This window comes from Tachysurus fulvidraco, chromosome 5 (genome assembly GCF_022655615.1).
Source record: "Tachysurus fulvidraco isolate hzauxx_2018 chromosome 5, HZAU_PFXX_2.0, whole genome shotgun sequence".
Taxonomy (NCBI): Eukaryota; Metazoa; Chordata; class Actinopteri; order Siluriformes; family Bagridae; genus Tachysurus; species Tachysurus fulvidraco.
The window spans coordinates 20,830,082-20,852,535 of record NC_062522.1 but is presented as its reverse complement, the minus strand read 5'-3'; the positions used below and the strand labels follow the sequence as shown (position 1 = coordinate 20,852,535).

Sequence of the window (22,454 nt, the reverse complement as noted above, 5' to 3'; positions counted from 1 at the left end):
TTATTGTCCAGGTCAGTGAGGGCCAGATGGAGGGCCGTGGCAATGTTGTTGTCCCTGAAAAATTTTGGATGATACACAAACTGCAGGGAGCCCATTGAGGGTGGAAGCTGGATCTTGCGACGGGACGATAGACATTGGGGCAGGACACTGTAGACTTTTTTCACTCAGCGTATCTAGGAGGGAGGCTGAAGAACATGAAGTTGTTTTGTAGTTTGTGATTGCCTGGATGACCTGCCACATGCACTGGGTATCTCTGCTGTTTAGGAAGTAGCTGTGGATTCTCTGCGCATGTGCGTACTTTGCCACTCTGATGGCTCTGGACAGTTTGACCCTTGCTGTATTTGTATTTACACCATGACGACTACCTTTAAAAAAAAAAAAAGTGGTTAAAAAGCTTGATCCTCTTTGTCTGTCTTTTCTTCTACACATGCGTGGACAGATAAATAAATGGCAGATTATATGTGAATGGAAAAGCATCATTTTCATGTCAGTAATAAAATGCTGCCTAATAAAAAAAATTACATATCTAAAATCTTAAAATATTTTGATACATAAATCTAACATAACAGGTTCTTAAAATTTGGTATATAGCTATTAAAATCTATTATAAATCCATATGTAAGCACTGAAACCTTTCATGACCTGGTGTCAGATGTTTGTGGGATTGTGCATGGCTTTTTCAGGACAAGGGTTCTTGGAGACATATTTAGATAGGACCGAATGGAGTGAGCGAGCATGTATTTATTCATTAATTATTCATTTATTACTGGCAACATTGAAATTATTTATAGTTTTCATTTAAATTATCTAGGCCAAGTTAACTAGGCCAATGAAACCTTGACTCATCTCTCAACTAGTAATTTATTATGGGTGGGGTGTGGATTTCTTTTTTGGTGTCATAACATGACTGTATGCTATTTAGCAAGATTACTGCAGTGTGGATGAGAAACAGTGGCACACAAATATCATTGATGGTAAACTTATTGGACTGCTTCTTTATCATTCAGGCTAACATTTATTAGGTACGTCACACCTTTGTAATAGAGTAAAACAAACAAATGATCAGGTCAAGAGGCTGTTATTGTTATTTTGATCATATATAGCTGATGCAGTACACAGTGTAATGAAACAACATGGTTCTGGACAATGGTGCTACATAAAGTCCCAGAGCTCCATAAGACACCACAGGATTTGGGTTAAAATTATAGTATAAATAAAATGCATGTGTCCAACCTTGATCGAATGGCACATTGGCTTGATATAATGAATCAGTTTGCATGGCTGATTTTCTTGCTACTGCATATTACAAAGCACAGCAACTTTCAACAGCTTTCTGGCCTGATCACAAAAACAGTATATTTCAAGCATCAGGAGCTCTGTGCCTGCATTTGCCTTCAATTGGGTATGAACATAGTTACTGTATAAAGTATACTAAATACTTTACTAAATACTATGTGCTAAATACTGATGATTTAGCACAATAAATTACAGCAATGTAATTTATTGTTATTTAAAACCAAAACTGCAGTTAATAAAAAAAAAATGTATAAAAAGGAATATAAATTACTAGTATTATTTCCATTGCTGTATCTCTGTTGGTTATTAGTCTATTGTTGTACATCTGTAGGGTTTATTTCATTCTCCTTGGTTACATATAACATTAGTTTAATGAGCAATAAATAGTGCATTGTCAGACCATTTATAAGGGTCCTTAACAGTTGAATTACTCACATTAAAATAAACATAAATTTTTTCTTACATTTCTAAATATTGTATACATAGCTTTTGTTTTGGATTAATTATTCCATGTTGAAATGTGTGTACAACAAACTAGATTAAGGAATGAGTGTAGGTATTAACTGTGACTAGCATCAGTAATATTGACGTCTGTTGCCTGCTGTAGGACCTTGTGCCTGTGCCACTGTTCTAAACAGTCCAGAGCTTGAGGAAATCTAGTGGTGTCCAACTTGTTAGCAAACATGCTGTTCCTCTCAATTATCCAGGGTAATCCTCAACATCGTAGACACAGATATCCATAATGTACGTTCCTGTGAAGACAAATATAGTGTTTTTGATAAGATTGTCCTTTTTTTTGTATAGCGCATGACATAAACTTCTCACATGTACAATAGTTGCACAATGTTCCTGTGCTTCATACAGTATTATAATGGCTGGTATACAGTACAGACCAAAAGTTTGGACATACCTTCTCATTCAAAGAGTTTTCTTTATTTTCATGACTATGAAAATTGTAGATTCACACTGAAGGCATCAAAACTATGAATTAACACATGTGGAATTATATACGTACATAACAAAAATGTGTGAAACAACTGAAAATATGTCATAATCTAGGTTCTACAAAGTAGCAACCTTTTGCTTTGATTACTGCTTTGCACACTCTTGGCATTCTCTTGATGAGCTTCAAGAGGTAGTCACCTGAAATGGTCTTCCAACAGTCTTGAAGGAGTTCCCAGAGATGCTTAGCACTTGTTGGTCTTTTTGCCTTCACTCTGCGGACACAGATATCCCTGATGTACGTTCCTGCGAAGACAAATATAGTGTTTTTAAGATTGTCCTGTTTCTTGTATAGCGCACGGCATAAACTTCTCACATGTACAATAGTTGCACAATGTTCCTGTGTTTCATACAGTATTGTAATGGCTGGTATATGTTTTGTAGTGTTCATACCTTTACAGCCTTGATGTACTGACACTTCTTGGTTTTTCCAATTAAAGGCCCGGATGTCCAGCTCCCCCCCAGCCAGCATTTACATTACTGCCAGGGGCATCTGTGGAAATGTTGAGCAGGGTAGTGAATATACCTCACACATTTATGTATTTGAATTGTTTAGACACTCATTAACAACGACCGCCATCAGTGCCGTTGACCTACAGGGAGCTGGTGGAAATTGTTGGTCGAAGAAGTAGAGGAGGGAGGAGAGTGCACAGACAGAGAGAGAATAGGAAAGGTAAGAGTGTAGGACTGAGAATAAGAACACTGAATGTTGGTACTATGACAGGGAAAGGTAGAGAGCTGGCTGATATGATGGAGAGAAGGAAGGTGGATATACTGTGTGTACAGGAGACCAGGTGGAAGGGGAGGTGTGGTGTGGATTGTAAGAGAAATGGGGAAGGTGTGGTCCTGAAGGAGGAGTTTGTGAGGAATGTTCTGGAGGTGAAGAGAGTGTCAGACAAGGTGATGAGGCTGAAGTTAGAGATTGAAGGGGTGATGTTGAATGTTGTTAGTGGTTATGCCCCACAGGTAGGTTGTGAGTTAAAGGAGAAAGAGAGATTCTGGAGTGAATTGGATGAGGTGATGGAGAGTATTCCCACGGGTGAGAGAGTGGCAATAGGAGCTGATTTTAATGGACATGTTGGTGAGGGGAACACAGGTGATGAGGAGGTGATGGGCAAGTTTGGAATTAAGAAAAGGAACATTGAAGGACAGATGGTAGTGGACTTTGCTAAGAGGATGGACATGGCTGTGGTTAACACTTATTTTCATAAGAGGGAGGATCACAGAGTGACTAGAGTGGATGTAGGAGAACACAGTTAGACTACATCCTATGTAGAAGAGGCAATCTGAAATAGATTAGTGACTGTAAAGTGGTAGTGAGAGAGAGTGTAGGCAGACAGCATAGGATGGTGGTGTGTAGGATGACTCTGATGGTCTGTAAGAGGAAGAGGTCAAAGATAGAGAAGAAAACCAAGTGGTGGAAGCTGAAAAAGGAGGAATGTTTTGAGGAATTTAGACAGAAGTTGAGGCAGGCTCTGGGTGGTCAGGTAGTGCTGCCAGATGAATGGGAATCTATAGCATAAGTGATCAGGGAGAAAGGTGCTGGGTGTGTCATCTGGAAGGAGGAAAGGAGATAATGAGACTTGGTTGTGGAATGAGGAAGTTCAGGATAGTATCCAGAGGAAGAGATTAGCCAAGAAGAAGTGGGACACAGACAGGACTGAAGAGAATAGACAGGAATACAAGGTGTTACAATGCAGAGTGAAGAGGGAGGTGTCTAAGGCCAAGCAGAAGGCATATGACGAGTTGTACACTAGGTTAGACACTAGAGAAGGAGAGAAGGACTTGTACAGGTTAGCTAGGCAGAGGGATTGAGATGGGAAGGATGTGCAGCAAGTTAGAATTATTAAGGATAGAGATGGAAGGGTGCTCACAAGTGAGGAGAGTGTACAGAGGAGATGGAAGGAATACTTTGAGGAGCTTATGAATGAGGAAAATGAGAGGGAAAAAAATAGTAGAAGGGGTGAATTCTGTGGAACAAAAAGTAGATAAGATTAGAAAGGTTGAAGTCAGGTAGGCTTTGAAGAGGATGAAAAGTGGAAAGGCAGTTGGTCCTGACGACATCCCGGTAGAGGTCTGGAAGTGTCTAGGAGAGGCAGCAGTGGAATTTTTAACTAGTTTGTTCAACAGGGTTTTAGAGAGTGAGAGGATGCCTGGGGAATGGAAAAGTGTGTTAGTGCTGATCTTCAAGAACAAGGGTGACGTGCAGAGTTGCAGTAACTATAGGGGGATAAAGTTGATGAGTCATACAATGAAGCTATGAAGCTGTGGGAATGAGTAGTGGAAGCTAGGTTAAGGAAGGTAGTGGAAATTTGTGAGCAGCAGTATGGCTTCATGCCCAGAAAGGGCACAACAGATGCAATTTTTGCTCTGAGAATTTTGATGAAGTATAGTGATGGTCAGAGGGAGTTGTCCTGTGTGTTTGTAGACTTGGAGAAAGCATATGACAGGGTGCCAAGAGAAGAGCTGTGGTACTGTATGAGGAAGTCAGGAGTAGCAGAGACGTATGTCAGAGTGGTGCAGGACATGTATGAGAGGAGCAGGACAGTGGTGAGGTGTGCTGTAGGTCAGACAGAGGAGTTCAAAGTGGAGGTAGGACTGCATGAGGGATCGGCTCTGAGGCCCGTCCTGTTTACTGTAGTGATGGACCAGTTGTCAGAGGAGGTCAGACAGGAGTCTCCTTGGACTATGATGTTTGCAGATGACATTGTGATCTGTAGTGAGAGTGAGGAGCAGGTGGAGGAAAACCTGGAGAGGTGTAGGTTTGCGCTGGAGAGAAGAGGAATGAAAGTCAGTTGTAGTGAGATTAAGTACATGTGTATGAATGAAAGGGAGGGAAGTGGAACTTCCCTCCCTTTCATTCATAGCAGTTTAAGTACTCAACAGTCCAGAGTAATGGAGAGAGTGGGACAGAGGTAAAGAAGCTAGTGCAGGCAGGTTGGAATGGGTGGAGATGGGTGTCAGGAGTTCTGTGTGATAGGAAAATATCAGCAAGAATAAAGGGGAAGGTGTACAGGACAGTGGTGAGGCCGGCCATGCTGTATGGTTTCGAGACAGTGTCACTGAGGAAGAGACAGGAGTCTGAGCTAAAGGTAGCCGAGCTGAAGATGTTGAGGTTCTCTTGAACGAGATTGTGACAAGATTGGACAGGTTTAGGAATGAGTACATCAGAGCTCATGTTGGACGTTTGGGAGACAAAGTTAGGGAGGCCAGATTAAGATGGTTTGGACATGTTCAGAGGAGGGAGAGTCAGTATATTGGTAGGAGAATGTTGGACATGGAGCTGCCAGGCAGGAGGCAAAGAGGAATGCCAAAGAGGAGGTATATGGATGTAATTAATGAGGATATGAAGATAGTGGGTGCAAGTATTGAGGATGCAGAAGATACGGATAGGGGGAGAGAGATGATTCGCTGTGGCGACCCCTGGCGGGAAAAGCCGAAAGAAGAAGAATTGTTCAGACATTCAGGTGATTTGAGGTTTTATACACTGCTCAAAAAAATAAAGGGAACACTTAAACAACACAATGTAACTCCAAGTCAATCACACTTCTGTGAAATCAACACTGATTGACAGTCAGTTTCACATTCTGTTGTGCAAATGGAATAGACAACAGGTGGAAATTATAGGCAATTAGCAAGACACCCCCAATAAAGGAGTGGTTTTGCAGGTGGTGACCACAGACCACTTCAGTTCCTATGCTTTCTGGCAATATAAATCAATATAAGCAAACCAAAGTGTATTGTACAAAATTAATATTTACAAATATATACAAAAAAAATACCCAAAAACCCCAAAGAGTGAAGTGTGTGTGTATGAGAGAGAGAAGTGTCATTTAAGTCCTTGGTGAGTGTAAATGTCCTTATATGGCACAATCTCGTGACGTGTTAGGAAGTCCGGTTTATGGATTAGTGTAATATCGTCTCCACAGGTGAATAATCCGATCGAATTGTAGAATATTCCACAGTGAGTCTTTCACGCCAGCAAACACCGCTAATAATCCACACTCCGTACAGTAACAGCTGGTGCACCTATCGCCATTAAACTTGGGGGGAAAACCTGGAAGTGAATCAATGTCGCGTGACGTCATCGGTGCGGTCTCGCGAGAGTGGTAAACGGGGCAACACAAATGAAGCGAAACATAATTCCGGTGTACACAATCAAGTCATGCTTATTCTAAACAACATTTATGCATCTATACATCGTGTCACCTTATGTGGCTCGGCTACAAAGTTTTGGTCTCTTTTAAATGCTGCCGGTGCTTTCACTGTAGACGGAGTCTACAACCCACACAAGTGGCTCAGGTAGTGCAGCTCATCCAGGATGGCACATCCCAGAAGCAGGACCACTACCTCCGCCTTTGTGCAAGGAGGAACAGGAGGAGCAATGCCAGAGCCCTGCAAAATTGCCCCAAAGTGTCTGCTCAAACGGTCAGAAACAGACTCCATGAGGGTGGTATGAGGGTCCGACGTCCAGAGGTGGGGGTTGTGCTTACAGCCCAACACCAGGCAGGACGTTTGCCATTTGCCAGAGAACACCAAACACCAAATTCGCCATTGGCGCCCTGTGCTCTTCACAGATGAAAGCAGGTTCACACTGAGCACATATGACCGATGTGACCGAGTCTGGAGACGCCGTGGAGAACGTTTTGCTGCCTGCAACATCCTCCAGCATGACCGGTTTGGCAGTGGGTCAGTAATGGTGTGGGGTGGCATTTCTTTGGAGGGCCGCACAACTCTCCATGTGCTCTCCAGAGGTAGCCTGACTGCCATTAGGTACCGAGATGAGATTCCAAGACCCCTTGTGAGACCATATGCTGGTGCGATTGGCCCTGGGTTCCTCTTAATGCAAGACAATGCTAGGCCTCATGTGGCTGGAGTGTGTCAGCAGTTCCTGCAAGACGAAGGCATTGATGCTATGGACTAGCACGCCCGTTCCCCAGACATGAATCCAACTGAGCACATTTTGGACATTATGTCTTCCTCCATCCACCAACACCACATTGCACCACAGACTGTCCTGGCAGATGCTTTAGTCCAGGTCTGGGAGGAGATCCCTCAGGAGGCCATCCGCCACCTTATCAAGAGCATGCCCAGGCATTGTAGGGAGGTCATACAGGCACGTGGAGGCCACACACACTACTGAGCTTCATTTTGACTTGTTTTAAGGACATTACATCAAAATTGGATCAGCCTGTAGTGTGTTTTTCCACTTCAATTTTGAGTGTGACTCCAAATCCAGACCTCAATGGGTTAATACATTTGATTTTCATTGATAATTTTTGTGATTTTGTTGTCAGCACATTCAACTATGTAAATAACAAAGTATTTAATAAGACTATTTCATTCATTCAGATCTAGGATGTGTTGCTTAAGTGTTCCCTTTATTTTTTTTTGAGCAGTGTACATGTGTGCATTAAGATGCTACATTTTCTGGCTTCTCACCTTGTTTCACTAGCAGTGAATGAAAAAATTTAATACTTTTTTAATGGGGACTTTAAAATTTAAATTTCATGTAGTCTGTGCTTACCTTCCAGATGGTTAAGGGTTACCCAGTAATGCTCATCGGGGCTGTTGGTATCCCTTGACCATTCCAACAGGTCTTTGGCGACTGGGCTGGTGAGCACATATTCCACAAATGTTCTTTGTAGACTGTAGTAGGCTGTACCAAAGTAGATTGTCAGGTTGTGTCTAGGAGGTGTCTTTTTGTGGTCTTGCCTGAATGAGGCCACATAGCGACCTGTGATTTCCTTGTGTTGTATTTCAGTCCTGTGTCGTACATACACTGGCTGTTTTATGCCAGGAGTCATGTTTTCATCTTTCCATTGTTCATCTTGCATATATCTTACCAGCTCCAGGTTGCTATGGACAGGAAAATCCTGGCCACACAGGTTGATCACCTTTCGCCATTTCACTGGAGACCTCACTAGGTCCTTCATGCAATTAATATCAGCCTTCAGGTGAGAAAAACCAGCATAGGTCACTATCTCGCTAACTGAGGCTAGTAAAACATTGGGAAAACACTCTGCCAATCTTTGAACACTTAGTTTGTATTCTGTCTGGGCTTTGCTATCTATGTGAACGCAGTAGACGTTGTGTGGTGCATAGATGGCTCTGAGCAGGTGCACAAACATGTCCAGGTCTTTGTGGATAGTAATGATGAAGGGCAGAGGGTAGTCCTCCTTCTTTGCTCAGGGTCTTCGTAATAAAATGATGCTCTGATTGTATACGCTTGCAGTTGAGACTGTTCTTGGAGATTAATTCACTATAAAGCCGACCAGACCACGTTCAGGCACCTGAAATGTGTAGACAGTAAGATCAATAATCAGTTAATCTATAAGTTAATTGAGAGGTTTTACAGTCTTTTTGGCTAAAAGGAACAGATCTACTATTTAAATGTTAATGGACTTCTTTCATCCAGAAAACAAAATTCATTTACCCTTCCTATAATATAGTGCTCCAAATATATTGAAATAGCAAGGACAATTCTTTTGTCTTACCTATACTTTGAATACTTTTGGTTTTAAGATCAGACGATGAAAAGAAGAATGTCGATCAGAATGATAATGATTATAGTTAATAATAATTATTTTTAATGATCATAAATGATGATTATACAGAAGTAGATTACAGGTTAAACAATTTGAACTTCCTAGGCCAGGGGTCGGCAACCCACGGCTCTGGAGCCGCAAGTGGCTCTTTCATCCCACTGCTGTGGCTCCCTGTAGATTTGGAAAATAAATATTTAATTTAAGTTTATTTATTTATTTTTAATTTATTTTATTAGTTTTTAAAAAAATCATTCTAAATTCTAAGGTTATGATGATCTTGTAACATTAAGATAAACCGTGTTTAATTTTTTGTCGCTCAAAATATGCGTCATAACTCAGACTTGCAAAATTAAAAATTTCATTCAATTCAGATCAAACTTTTCAACCACAGGTAGGCAAACATGGATAAATTCAAGAAAAGAAAAGTTTCTGAAGAAAGTGACAAATAAATAGAAATATTTTGCAGAAATAAAATTTTGTTTACTCTGTAGCAGTTCATTGATTTCATAAATGCAACACACTACAGTTTTTTCTGTACTTTCTATAAACATAAAAAATGATATACGCAGTGTTATCTTCATTTTAGGTATCAAAAGGGTTTTGTGGCTTCCTGTGTTTTTTTTTTCCTGTGGGAAACAGGTCCAAATGGCTCTTTGAGTGTTTAAGGTTGCAGACCCCTGTCCTAGGCAGATTAATTACAGAGGTATGAAAGTGAGAACCAATGAAAAAGATTGTTGGAGCTTGAAAATTGTTGGAAATGAAAACAGTTAAAGACGCAAAACTTTGGCTGTAACTTTGACATGTTGTTTTAACCAGCTTCAGCGAAACAGGTACTGACATCAACAGTATTATTCTCTTCTAATTTACATCTAAATAGGCCAAATGAAACAAGACTACCCACATTGTGTTTGACACTTGGCTTGAAACCATCGAGCTCAACACCAATTGTTTTATTTATAATGGTGAAAGCATAATGTAGGTTTACTGGTTTTATTTGCTGATCAGCACAGGCATTTCTAACGACAAGAATCTGTTGATAACATCTGTTGATGTTTTTAAAATGGTGCTGCATTTTTTCCCCCATTGCAACACTATTGGGTTGGAAATGTCTTTATTAATCTTGTCATATTACAAACAACATTATCAGAATTATAATTATTGGTCCTGCTCTTCATTTATCATTTCTATTTGAAAAACTCAAAAAATGTTTAGAAGGGTTATGACTTGGAGCTTACCTGTGCGCTAAGTGAAGCTGGTACGGCAAAGCTTTTGTTTTTGACACTGTATATAAATGTTCTTTTTTTACTCTGAGACTAGAGTTTTAACTACTCAGATCAAGAGAGAGACATATGCACCTTTTTAGTTTTAGATTTTAGTTAGACTTGTCAACCCTTATGCAGTCTAAATAAGAACTCCACCAAAGCTTCGGAGTATGCTAGGGTTAGACAAACAATGTGCCATGTTCAAGGTGCTGTTGCAACTTTACCTATTTATTTATTTATTTATTTATTTATTTATTTATTTATTTATTTATTTATTTTTACAAGCGTTAAACCAAATCAACTGGTTTTTCCAACTCGTCAACTTATTTTTTTTGTCATCTTTCAGCTGCTTACCTGTTTTTGGATTGACATCAAATCAGCATGGTTATGCATCCTGTGATCTTCTGTGTGTGTGTGGGTGTGTGGGTGTGGTGTGTGTGTGTGTGTTCGGTAACAGTTTAGTTCTGTGTGTTGAGAATCCTGATTTGACCGAGATTGTGCATTTCCTAAACCAGTCAATGTTGCAGCTGCTCAGGATGCTCTCAATGATCCCGCTGTAGAACATGGGCTTATCTCACAGGAAGTAGAGATGCTGCTGGGCTTTCTTGGTGATGCAGCTGGTGAGTGACCAAGTGAAGTTTTCTGCCAGTTGAACACCAAGGAATTCGATGCTCTTGACAATCTCCACAGAGAATTAATCAATACTCGGTGAAGAACAGTCACCCTGTGCTCTCCTGTACTCAACAACCATGTTTTATTTACTTTTAATCACAAGTTATTGGCTCTACAATAGGCCGTTAGCTGTTGCACCACAACTCCCAACAGTTTGCTACAAAGGGACACATTGCTCCAGAATCAGGTTTATTGGACAAGTGTGTTGACACACACAAGGAATTTGGTTCCATCTGTTTGTGACCCTCAAAAGTACAGACATAAATAACACTATACTATACAAACTATACAAGACAATGCAGATAATGAGATACAATATAGACAGAATGAGTATTAAATATGAATATAGAATATGAATGATCAGTTATGTATATAAAGTGTGGGAGTGCAAATAACAATATTGTGCAATATTATGCTTTTCGTACAATATATAGCAGCAGTAGTGTGTGTAATGCATACAGATGATTTGATGACTGACCGTCCTGATAATGCAGTACCAGTGGTGTAGTCGGGGACATATGGGTAGTTGACGTGACATGGCTTTTTCACTGTCACAGGAGATAAAACATAATTTATTTCACATTTTCATAATTTAGAATACTGTAAATGGTTAAACATTTTCTTGTTTTATATGAATTTGTTGTTTTAATACCCAAGTTATTGTTAGTTTTTTTTTTAGAACTTTGAGCCAAATCTCAAAATTGTCCTATGGTGTGACGGTAGACAACATTATTTCATAATTATTACATTTTATAAATAAAGAAAATAATGTTTAAAAATCTTAATGAACACTCCTGGCATAATTGTGCAAGTGTCTATTTCACTAAGTGGCCATCACTTTTCATATACATACATTTCTAAAAGTGTAGGAATTTCATAAAGTTTGTCACAGAAAAAAATGTCCTTTGGTGTTATGCAAAAACCTAATTTTAATTTGGGCAATATCATGGACAACTACATTTAATTGAAAGACCCCACTCAAGGTCATGTGACTGAAGACCCCTATGAAGGCCATGAGAAGTGCACATGGTAAGTATTTCTCTCAGAATTGTTTAAATATTTAACTATGTTTTAAGACCACTGAAGTTAAGTTTTTTGTCCTTTGGTGTGACACCCCACAGGGAAAAGTTTGTCAACTTCATCTATTCATGGTGAAAATGATTCTTATTAGTACTTTCATGGCTGTTTGCGTATATTGACTTCTAAGGCTTAATATTAGCGTATACCCACTTGTTTTGCTGCTTAAAACGTCCATAATTTACCCTTGTCTTTTCTTCCCCTTTAACTGCATCGCATTTTTGAACTTGCAAAACTTTGTTATAATTGGTTAATTTTTATTTGAATTCCCCCCCCCTTCCCTGCCCCGACAGCTGTCGTGTACTTCACCGAGCGTTTACAGGGAAGAGAGTTTACTTCATAAACCGAAGCTGGTGTCATGCTGAAGCAGACTTAAGTATAGTTGGCCGCATATTCACAGATTCGAGTTTCCCGAGTCAATAACTAATGAGCTAAATTCTCTTATTACACAAATAACACCTCTTTTCTATCGTAGTAATGAGGAGAGGCAGCTACAACCCAATTTTTCTCAAAATTAGCTTTCCTCTGCGGTGGACAAAATACACAAGTCTCTATGTTCAGACGGCTGAGAGACAGATTCCAAGGGACCGTCTGCAAAGTGCAAAACCCGAAAAGCGAATACTAAAAAACAGTCAATAACTTCACTGTAATACACTGTACTGTCACACCTCTGATGTCCTGATAGTTATACTACAGTACTTATTTTGGAGAAATGTCTTTTTGTATAACTTCACTATTATGGAAATTATATTCAATAACTTCACTGTAATACACCATACTGTCACCGAATTCAGCTCACACATCATTGATGTCCTGATAGTTTTTTATACAATTTTTTAACTTCACTCTGTGTTTCACTATGGGAATCACTTTGGGCATGACCAACTGCGGAAGCTCTTATGACACCACATCTGTCTTTTGACAGACAGGTTGACCTGCGACCAGGCTCCACCCTGCCTATATCAAAAGGGCATGAGTTGAAGTCTAAGGAGGCTGTATCCGGCCCTTGTCCATCATCATGTGGAGCTACCATCTCGGACAGGGACCCTCACCCTATGTGCATAGTGTGTATTGGCCCGAAGCGCGCTCAAACGTCGCTAGCGGACCCGCAGACATGCACTCACTGTGCATCAATGCCGGTGAAAATCCTGAAAAGGAGGCTGAAAGTGTCAGTAGCTATCCAGCAGGACCCTTGCCTGTCTGAAGCTGCCTCGACAGCGACTGCCCATCTGCCGCAAGCTAGTAAGCACTGGGCGGACATGATGGAATCTGAATCCCCATACATGCCTCGGCGGTTCTATGGCCTGCTCACATAGGATGCTAACTCTGACCTCCTCGATCTGGGCGAAGAAGAGGAAGACAATTCCCCCTTCCCAGCCCAACAGACTAGACCACCTAGCACGAGCGATTCGGCCCCTCCTGCTGACAGCAGCCTGCACGAGGTGTGCAAACAGGCCGTGGTGAAGCCGGGCCTTGCCTGGCCAGCCGCCAAAGCTGCCGAAGGAGCCGTAAGAGACCTTTATGATGGGAAAAGGCTGCTGTCGGCCCACTCGGCAGCAAGACAGTCTGCCTGCTGTGCCTGGGTGCATGAAGGAGATGTCTCGATATTGGTCTAGCCTCTTTAAGAGCAAGATCTTGCCACGCAAGCAAGTGACGTGACCACCCTCTCAGCCGACATGGCAGGGTTTTGCAGCAGCCGCAGCATCGAGAGGGAGGCCGTTTGAGCGCGAGAGCTGTAAGACCTGCTCACAACGGGCAACAGGCCGGTCAGCGACCACGACCGGATGGCTCCAGACCTTCCGGATGGCTAGGAACCGTCTGCCCCACCCCGAGGAAAGGAAGAAAAAGCATGCGACCTGACACACAGGTATTCCCCTGTCCATCTCTCTCCGCTGGCGAAGAGAAGAAGGTGGGAATACAGCCCTTCTGTTCTAAGTTTGGTAAGGGCTCATTATGTTCGCTCTCCTTTAGTTCAGAGAAAAGAGGGAGGTCAGAGCCATGTGCAGTGTCACCAAGCACTCACACATACAGGGGAATTGATAATAAAACATGCATTATCGCAGCCAAGCCCGGGCTGAGGGCGATATGCTCCCCAGGTTCAAAAAACATAACGATAAATGTTGCACTATTGCAGCCAGGCAAACAGCCGAGGGCGATATGTTTAAGAACCCTGAAAAGTGCAAGGACACGAAATGCGCGCCTTCAGTCCCACCGCTGGGGGAAGCGCTCGCTCTTTCAGCGGGAGACCGCACGTGATGACGTCATCACTGCACGACGAGAGCAAGGCAGAAGTGTATGGGAGACTTGTCTCTGCCTGCATAGCCAGCTGGCATGCATGCGTGGTTCATTCGTGGGTTTAGCAACAGTTTTACAGACAGACTTCAGTTTGCCATGAAACCACCTCGTTTCAATGGGCTGATCATGTCCTTTGAGACATATAGGTGCCCGTCTATTGAACTGGTGGCTTTTCATCCTCCTCCGTTTTCTTTCCCGGAGGAGCAGAAACTTAATACATTGTGTGGGCTCTCCAGGCATATGTGGAGAGAACAGCAGGCTTCAGAGCTTGTGGCCAGCTGTTTGTGTCTTGGGCTACTCCTCACACAGGGAAGCCGTTATCTCGGCTGTGGCTATCCAACTGGATTGTGGAGGCTATATCTAGCTTATAGTAGCAGGGGTCTTCAACCCCCTGAGTTTGAGAGCCCACTCCATTAGGGGTATGGCCACATCATGTGCTTTACTCAGGGGAGTTTCAGTTCTGGACATTTGCTTGGTGGCAAGTTGGGCAACACCACATACGTTTGTGCGATTCTATAGACTAGACGTTTTGGAGCCGTCCTTAGCACATTCGGTGCTGGGAGCTGGTACTACTATACCCATTTGAAAACAGTAATATGGGTGCAATCCGGGAGCGGTATATATCTCCCATAGTGAAACACCGAGCGAAGTTAGAAAAAGAACTTTGAGTTACTTAACATAAGCCCCGTTTCTTTGCTAACAGAGTGAACTGTTTCACCAACACTTCCCTCCTTGCACTTGGACGGGAAGAAATCTCGTTAATGACGTAGACAGGGGTCGACCTGGCTGATATAGGCAGGGCGGAGTCTGGTCGCAGGTTGGCCTGTCTGTCAGAAGACAAACGTGGTGTCATGAGCTTCCGCAGTTGGTCATGCCCAAAGCGATTCCCATAGTGAAACACTTCACTCTGTTATCAAAGAACCGGGGCTTACGTTAAGTAACCCAAAGATTTCTTGTTTGGTGTCGTAGCTTAACATGACTGTTATTTAGCAAGATTACTGCAGAGTGGATGAGAAACAGTGGCACACAAATAACTTTAAAGGTAAACTTCTTGGACTGCTTCTTTATCATTAATTTATTAGGTACTTCACACCTTTGTAATACAGTAAAACAAACAAAGGATTATTTAAATTATTTTGATCATATATAGCTGATGCAGTACACAGTGTAATGAAACAACATGGTTCTGGACCATGGTGCTACATAAAGACCCAGAGCTCCTTAAGACAACACAGGATTAGGGTTAAAGTTAAAGGTTACATAAAACGCAAGTGTCCAACCTTGATCGAATGGCACATGATAACCTTGTGCCATTGTGCAAGTGTCCAACCTTGATCGAATGGCTTGATATAGTGAATCAGTTTGCATGGCTGATTTTCTTGCTACTGCATATTACAAAGCACAGCAACTTTCAACAGCTTTCTGGCCTGATCACAAAAACAGTATATTTCAAGCATCAGGAGCTCTGGGCCTGCATTTGGCTTCAATTGGGTATGAACACAGTTATAAAGTATTATATTTACAACAAAAACATGCTGAAGGTTTAGCACAATAAATTACAGCAATGTTTATTGCATGTCCTCTGCTCAGCAAAGGGGGAAACAAATGTATGGTGAAATAGTAGTAAATCTGAGTAAATATGAAGCCAGGATAAGCAAACCAAAACTGCAGTACGAGTTAATATGAAGTGCAAAAGTTAGGTTGTATAATATAGGATTTGCAAAAAAAAATTTATAAAAAGGAATATAAATTACTAGTATAATTTAAAAATAATCAGTATAACCATTTTTTTTAAATTTCCTTCTATTCTTCTTGCCTTTCCCCCTTTCCAACAATGCTGGTCTAAAGGTCTCTTTAAACCATTGTCGGATATGTGGGATGAAGTTTTCAAGTCTGATCAGAGTCAGTTTCAGTTATAGATATTTTCGATGCACCATAAGAGAAACAGATCAGGGAAACCTATAGTAATTATATAAACCTCTATAACTATTTCCATTGCTGTATCTCTGTTGGTTATTAGTCTATTGCTGTACATCTGTAGGGTTTATTTCATTCTCCTTGGTAACGTATAACACTAGTTTAATGAGCAATAAATAGTGCATTGTCAGAATTATTAATACCATTTCTAAGGGTCCTTAACAATTGAATTACTCACGTTAAAATAAACATAAAATTGTTCTTACATTTCTAAATATTATATACATAGTTTCGTTTTGTGGATTAATTATTCCATGTTGAATTGTTTGTACAACAAACTAGATTAAGGAATAAGTGTAGGCATTAACTGTGACTAGCATCAGTAATAGTGACCTCTGTTGCAAGTTGCCATGATAACCGAATGGGCACTGTTGCCTGCTGTAGGACCTTGTGCCTGTGCCACTGTTCTAAACAGTCCAGAGCTTGAGGAAATCTAGTGGTGTCCAACTTGTTAGCAAACATGCTGTTCCTCTCAATTATCCAAGGTAAATCCTCAACATCGTAGACACAGACATCCCTGATGTACGTTCCTGTGAAGACAAATATAGTGTTTTTGATAAGATTGTCCTGTTTCTTGTATAGCGCATGGCATAAACTTCTCACATGTACAGTAGTTGCACAATGTTCCTGTGTTTCAAACAGTATTGAAATGGCTGGTGTATGTTTTGTAGTGTTCATACCTTTACAGCCTTGATGTACTGACCCTTCTTGGACTCTCCATTTAATGGCCCGGATGTTACCCTCCCAGCCAGCATTTACATTACTGCCAGGGGCATCTGTGGAAATGTTGAGCAGGGTAGTGAATATACCTCATACATTTATGTATTTGAATTGTTCAGACGCTCAGGTGAATTGAGGTGTTATACATGTGTGCATTAAGATGCTACATTTTCTGGCTTCTTACCTTGTTTCACTAGCAGTGAACAAAAAAATGAAATACTTATTTTAATGGGGACTTTATTAAATTTAAATTTCATTGTGCTTACCTTCCAGATGGTTAAGGGTTACCCAGTAATGCTCATCAGGGCTGTAGGTATCCCTTGACCATTCCAACAGGTCTTTGGCGACTGGGCTGGTGAGCACATATTCCACAAATGCTCTTTGTAGACTGTAGTAGGCTGTACCAAAATAGATTGTCAGGTTGTGTGGAGGAGGTGTCTTTTTGTGACCCAATGAGGCTACATGATCACCTTTAATTTCTACATGCTGTATCTGAGTCCTATGTCGCATGCTCTTTGGCTGTTTTATACCAGGAGTCATGTTATTATCTTTCCATTGTTCATCTTGCATATATCTTACCAGCTCCAGGTTGCTCTGGACAGGAAAATCCTGGCCACACAGGTTGATCACCTTTCGCCATTTCACTGGAGACCTCACTAGGTCCTTCATGCAATTAATATCAGCCTTCAGGCGAGAAAAACCAGCATAGGTCACTATCTCGCTAACTGAGGCTAGAAAAACATTGGGAAAACACTCTGCCAATCTTTGAACACTTAGTTTGTATTCTGTCTGGGCTTTTCTATCTATGTGAATGCAATAGACGTTGTGTGGTGCATAGATGGCTCTGAGCAGGCGCACAAACATGTCCAGGTCTTTGTGGATAGTGATGATGAAGGCCAGAGGGTAGTCCTCCTCTTCTTTGCTCAGGGTCTTCATAATAAAATGATGCTCTGATTGTATACGCTTGCAGTTGAGTGGACTGTTAAACTTCGGTGCCTGGCATTCTGTTCTTTCCCATCTTGTGTACGGGCTGGTAGGTGGAAAAATTTTACAGTTTTCAACAAATGGATTGCATCTTAAGACAGGCAGCTGTAGCCTTGAAGCATAATAAACCATGCCCTTGAAATATATGCCTATGAAGATAGTGGTGCTTATAAGAAAGCATAGAATATATTTCCACATGGTACTCTCAAGATGGAAATTATTTCACTATAAAGCCAACCAGACCACGTTCAGGCACCTGAAATGTGTAGACAGGGTAAGATCAATAATCAGTTAATCAAGAAGTTGAAAGGTTTTACAGTCTTTTGGCTAAAAGAAAGAGATCTACTATTTAAATATTACTGGATTTGTTTAAATCAGGCGATGAAAAGAAGAATGTAGATCAGAATTTCTAAGTCACTGATAATGTTGGTAATGATAATGAGGATAATGATTATAGTTAATAGTAATTATTCTTAATGATCATAAATGATTATACAGAAGGAGATTAAGGTTAAGCAATGTGAACTTCCCAGGCAGATACTTTAATTACAGAGGTATGAAAGTGAGAACCAGTGAAATAGATTGTTGGAGCTTAAAAATTGTTGGAAATGAAAATAGTTAAAGACGCAAAACCTTGGCTGTAACTTTAACATGTTATTTTAACCAGCTTCAGCGAAACAGGTACTGACATCGACAGTATTATTTTTTCAAAGGCCACATAGGCCAAATGAAACAAGACTGCCCACATTGTGTTTGACACTTGACTTAAAGTTATGAAAGAAGAAACCATCGAGCCCAATACCAATTATTTTAATTATAATGGTGAAAACGTAGGTTTGCCATCTTTACTTGCCTGATCTGCACATGTTTTTAAAACAGTACTGCATTTTTCCCTCAGTCCAACACTATTGGGTTGGAAATGTCTTTATTAATCTTATCATATTATAAACAACATTATCAGCATTATAATTATTGGTCCTGCTCTTCATTTATCATTTCTGTTTGCTGACAGTTCAAAAATATTTTCGAGTTATTTTTGAAAGCAGGTATTCTGTGTCTCAGAAAGCTATTCTACTATTACATTATTTTTGTAGAGATGAGGAAAAAAGCACTAAACCTCAACTCACAAATTAAAAAAAATGCTCTGACGGTTTATGACTTGGTGCTTCAGTTTGTGTGTAAAAAAAAAAAAAAAGTTTCACCTTTTTACACCTTAGCAAGTAGAAATCCATCTTAAATGTAGTCAAGATAGTCAGTTTTTTTTAGTATTTCCTATTATAAGGTAATGATAACCAAATATATTTGAAAGTCTATTTCTTTTCATCTTTTCAACATACACACATTAATACATCTATAGACTACTTTACCTTTATGTTACGAAGATATCAAAGAATGTTGATGTCCAGGAAAATTTTCTGTAGTGAAATCTCAGCTAAAGACTCACATTGAACAGATGAGCATTGTTTCTGCTGACTGCCAGTCAGGTAGATTACCTGTGCGCTAAGTGAAGCTGGCACGGCAAAGCTTTTTTTTTGACACTGTACTGTATATGATGTTCTTTGTTTACTCTGTGACTACAGGTTTAACTACTCCGATAGAGAGAAAGACAGAAAGACATATACACCTTCCAATTCTCCTCCCTTCTCCCTTACGGTACTGCCCATAAATCTCAATTTGTCATCCTCTAGATTTTTCTTTCACCACCTTTTTCAACAGGATTTCAGTTTGACTTGTCTTTTCTTTTCATCCATCATGCAACTCATCTTCCATGCGACTAAACTAGTATACTTTTTCTTAAATAAAAGCCAACAGTCAAGTCCAGTGGTATTTAAATAAATCTTAATTTAGCTCACTGCTTCATGAGACTGAGTCAGTTACAGCACTAGAATGCTGTTGATGGTTGTTAATTAAGCCCACAGAATGTCACAATTAAAAAAACTGAACACAAAAGCTTTATACACGCTTTTGCAATACAATGTTATTATCATAGATCAACAGATATTGTGTTATTAAATAAGCACGATATCAAAGTGACTTTAATTTGTAATTTTAGTTAGACTTGCCAACCCTTATGCAGTCTAAATAAGAACTCAACCAAAGTTTCAGAGTATGCTATGTTTAGGCAAACAAGTTGTGCCATGTTCAAGGTGCTGTTGTAAATTTACCTTTTTTTTCTACAAGCGGTAAAGGGGGGAAGTTGTGGCCTAATGGTTAGAGTTTGACTCCTAACCCTAAGCTTGTGGGTTCGAGTCTCGGGCCGGCCAGGACTGAGGTGGCCTTGAGCAAGGCACCGAACCCCCCCAACTGCTCCCCGGGCGCCGCAGCATAAATGGCTGCCTACTGCTCCGGGTGTGTTCACGGTGTGCGTGTGTGTGTGTTCACTGCTGTGTGTGTGCACTTTGCATGGGTAAAAGGAGAACAAATTCTGAGTATGGGTCAGCATACTTAGCTGTATGTCACATCACTTCACTTCACTTCATTGTGAACCAAATCAGCTGCTAGTTCCAACTTGTCAACTTATTTTTTTGTCATCTTCCTGTTTTTGGATTTGGATCAGATCAGCATGGCTATGCTTCTGTGATCATCGTAATGTACTTCTTTATTTTTAGATTGTGTGTGTGTGTGTGTGTGTGTGTGTGTGTGTGTGTGTGTGTGTGTGTGTGTGTGTGTGTGTGTGTGTGTGTGTGTGTGTGTGGTGTTTGGTAACAGTTTAGTTCTGGGTGTTGAGAATCCAGATTTGCTTGAGGGAAGAAACTGTTGCACAGTCTGAATCGAGATGGTGCAATTCCTAAACCAGTCAATGTTACAGCTGCTCAGGATGCTCTCAATGATCCCGCTGTAGAACATGGGCTTATCTCACAGGAAGTAGAGATGCTGCTGGGCTTTCTTGGTGATGCAGCTGGTGAGTAACCAAGTGAAGTTTTCTGCCAGTTGAACACCAAGGAATTCGATGCTCTTGACAATGTCCACAGAGAATTCATCAATTCTCAGCGAAGGACAGTCACCCTGTGCTCTCCTGTACTCAACAACCATGTTTTATTAACTTTTAGTTACAAGTTATTGGCTGTACAATAGGCCGTTAGCTGTTGCACCACAGCTCCCAACAGTTTGCTACAAAGAGACACATTGCTCCAGAATCAGGTTTATTGGACAAGTGTGTTGACACACACAAGGAATTTGGTTCCAGCTGTTTGTGACTCTCAAAAGTACAGACATAAATAACACTATACTATACAAACTATACAAGACAATGCAGATAATGAGATACAATATAGACAGAATGAGTATTAAATATGAATGATCAGTTATGTACAAAAAGTGTGGGAGTGCAAATAACAATATTGTGCAATATTATGCTTTTTGTACAGTATATAGCAGCAGTAATGTGTGTAACATATACAGATGATTTGATGACTGACGGTCCTGATAATGAAGCATCAGTGAATATAATTATGATGAGTGTTTGATCAGGGTAATTGCCTGGGGAAATAAACTGTTTCTGTGTCTCGTAGTTTTAGTAAGCAACGCTCTGTAGTGCCTGCCAGAACGGAGGAGCTGAAAGAAGTTGTGTCCGGGGTGCGAAAGGTCACTGGTGATTTTTTCCTGCCCGGTTTGTGTCGTACAAGTCCTGGGGAGTGGGCATGGGGGCACCAATTATTTTTTCTGCTGTTTTTACTGTGCGTTGCAGTCTGTTCCTTTCCTGTTTTGTTGCTGCACCAAACCAGATGGTGATAGATGTGCACAGGACAGACTCAATGACTGCAGTGTAGAACAGCATCAACAGCTCCTGTGGCAGACCATACTTCCTTAACTGACGTAGAAATTACATCCTCTTCTGGGCCTTTTTGATGATGGAGTTTGTTTCACTCCCATTTCAGGTCTTGGGAAATGGTAGTGCCCAGAAACTTGAAGGTTTCTACAGATGACACCGGGCTGTTGGATATGGTGAGGGGAAGTAGTGTTGAGAGGTCTTTCCTAAAGTCCACTATCATCTCCACAGTTTTGAGGGTGTTTAGCTCTAGACTGTTCTGACTGCACCATAACACCAGCCGCTCCACCTCCTGTATGCAGACTCAGCCATCTTGGATCTAATATAAATCCATATGTAAGCACTGAAACCTTTCATGACCTGGTGTCAGATGTTTGTGGGATTGTGCATGGCTTTTTCAGGACAAGGGTTCTTGGAGACATATTTAGATAGGACCGAATGGAGTGAGCGAGCATGTATTTATTCATTAGTTATTCATTTATTACTGGCAACATTGAAATCATTTATAATTTTCATTTAAATTAACGTGTTATCTAGGCCAATGAAACCTTGACTCATCTCTCAACTAGTAATTTATTATGGGTGTGGTGTGGATTTCTTTTCTGGTGTCATAACATGACTGTATGCTATTTAGCAAGATTAAGAAACAGTGGCACACAAATAACATTAAAGGTAAACCTCTTGGACTGCTTCTTTATCATTCAGGCTAACGTTTATTAGGCACTTCACACCTTTGTAATAGAGTAAAACAAACAAATGATCAGGTCAAGAGGCTGTTATTGTTATTTTGATCATATATAGCTGATGCAGTACACAGTGTAATGAAACAACATGGTTCTGGACCATGGTGCT

General features: G+C 40.7%; 2 protein-coding genes and 1 pseudogene across 2 annotated transcripts in view; 1 reads left to right on the top strand and 2 right to left on the bottom strand.

Moving 5' to 3' along the window:
- Positions 1 to 22,454, top strand: part of rtf2 (replication termination factor 2) — a 51,667-nt gene that overhangs the window by 19,515 nt on the left and 9,698 nt on the right. The window lies entirely within an intron of this gene.
- Positions 7,335 to 10,859, bottom strand: LOC125141197 (annotated as a pseudogene).
- On the bottom strand, positions 15,932 to 18,073 carry LOC113642846 (beta-1,3-galactosyl-O-glycosyl-glycoprotein beta-1,6-N-acetylglucosaminyltransferase 7-like). Its single transcript, XM_027146547.2, has 3 exons — positions 17,116 to 18,073; positions 16,810 to 16,905; positions 15,932 to 16,659 (listed from the first exon to the last, which is right to left on the bottom strand). Exons 1-3 carry the CDS (start codon positions 18,029 to 18,031, stop codon positions 16,433 to 16,435), a joined length of 1,239 nt encoding a protein of 412 aa, XP_027002348.2. The 5' UTR covers positions 18,032 to 18,073; the 3' UTR covers positions 15,932 to 16,432.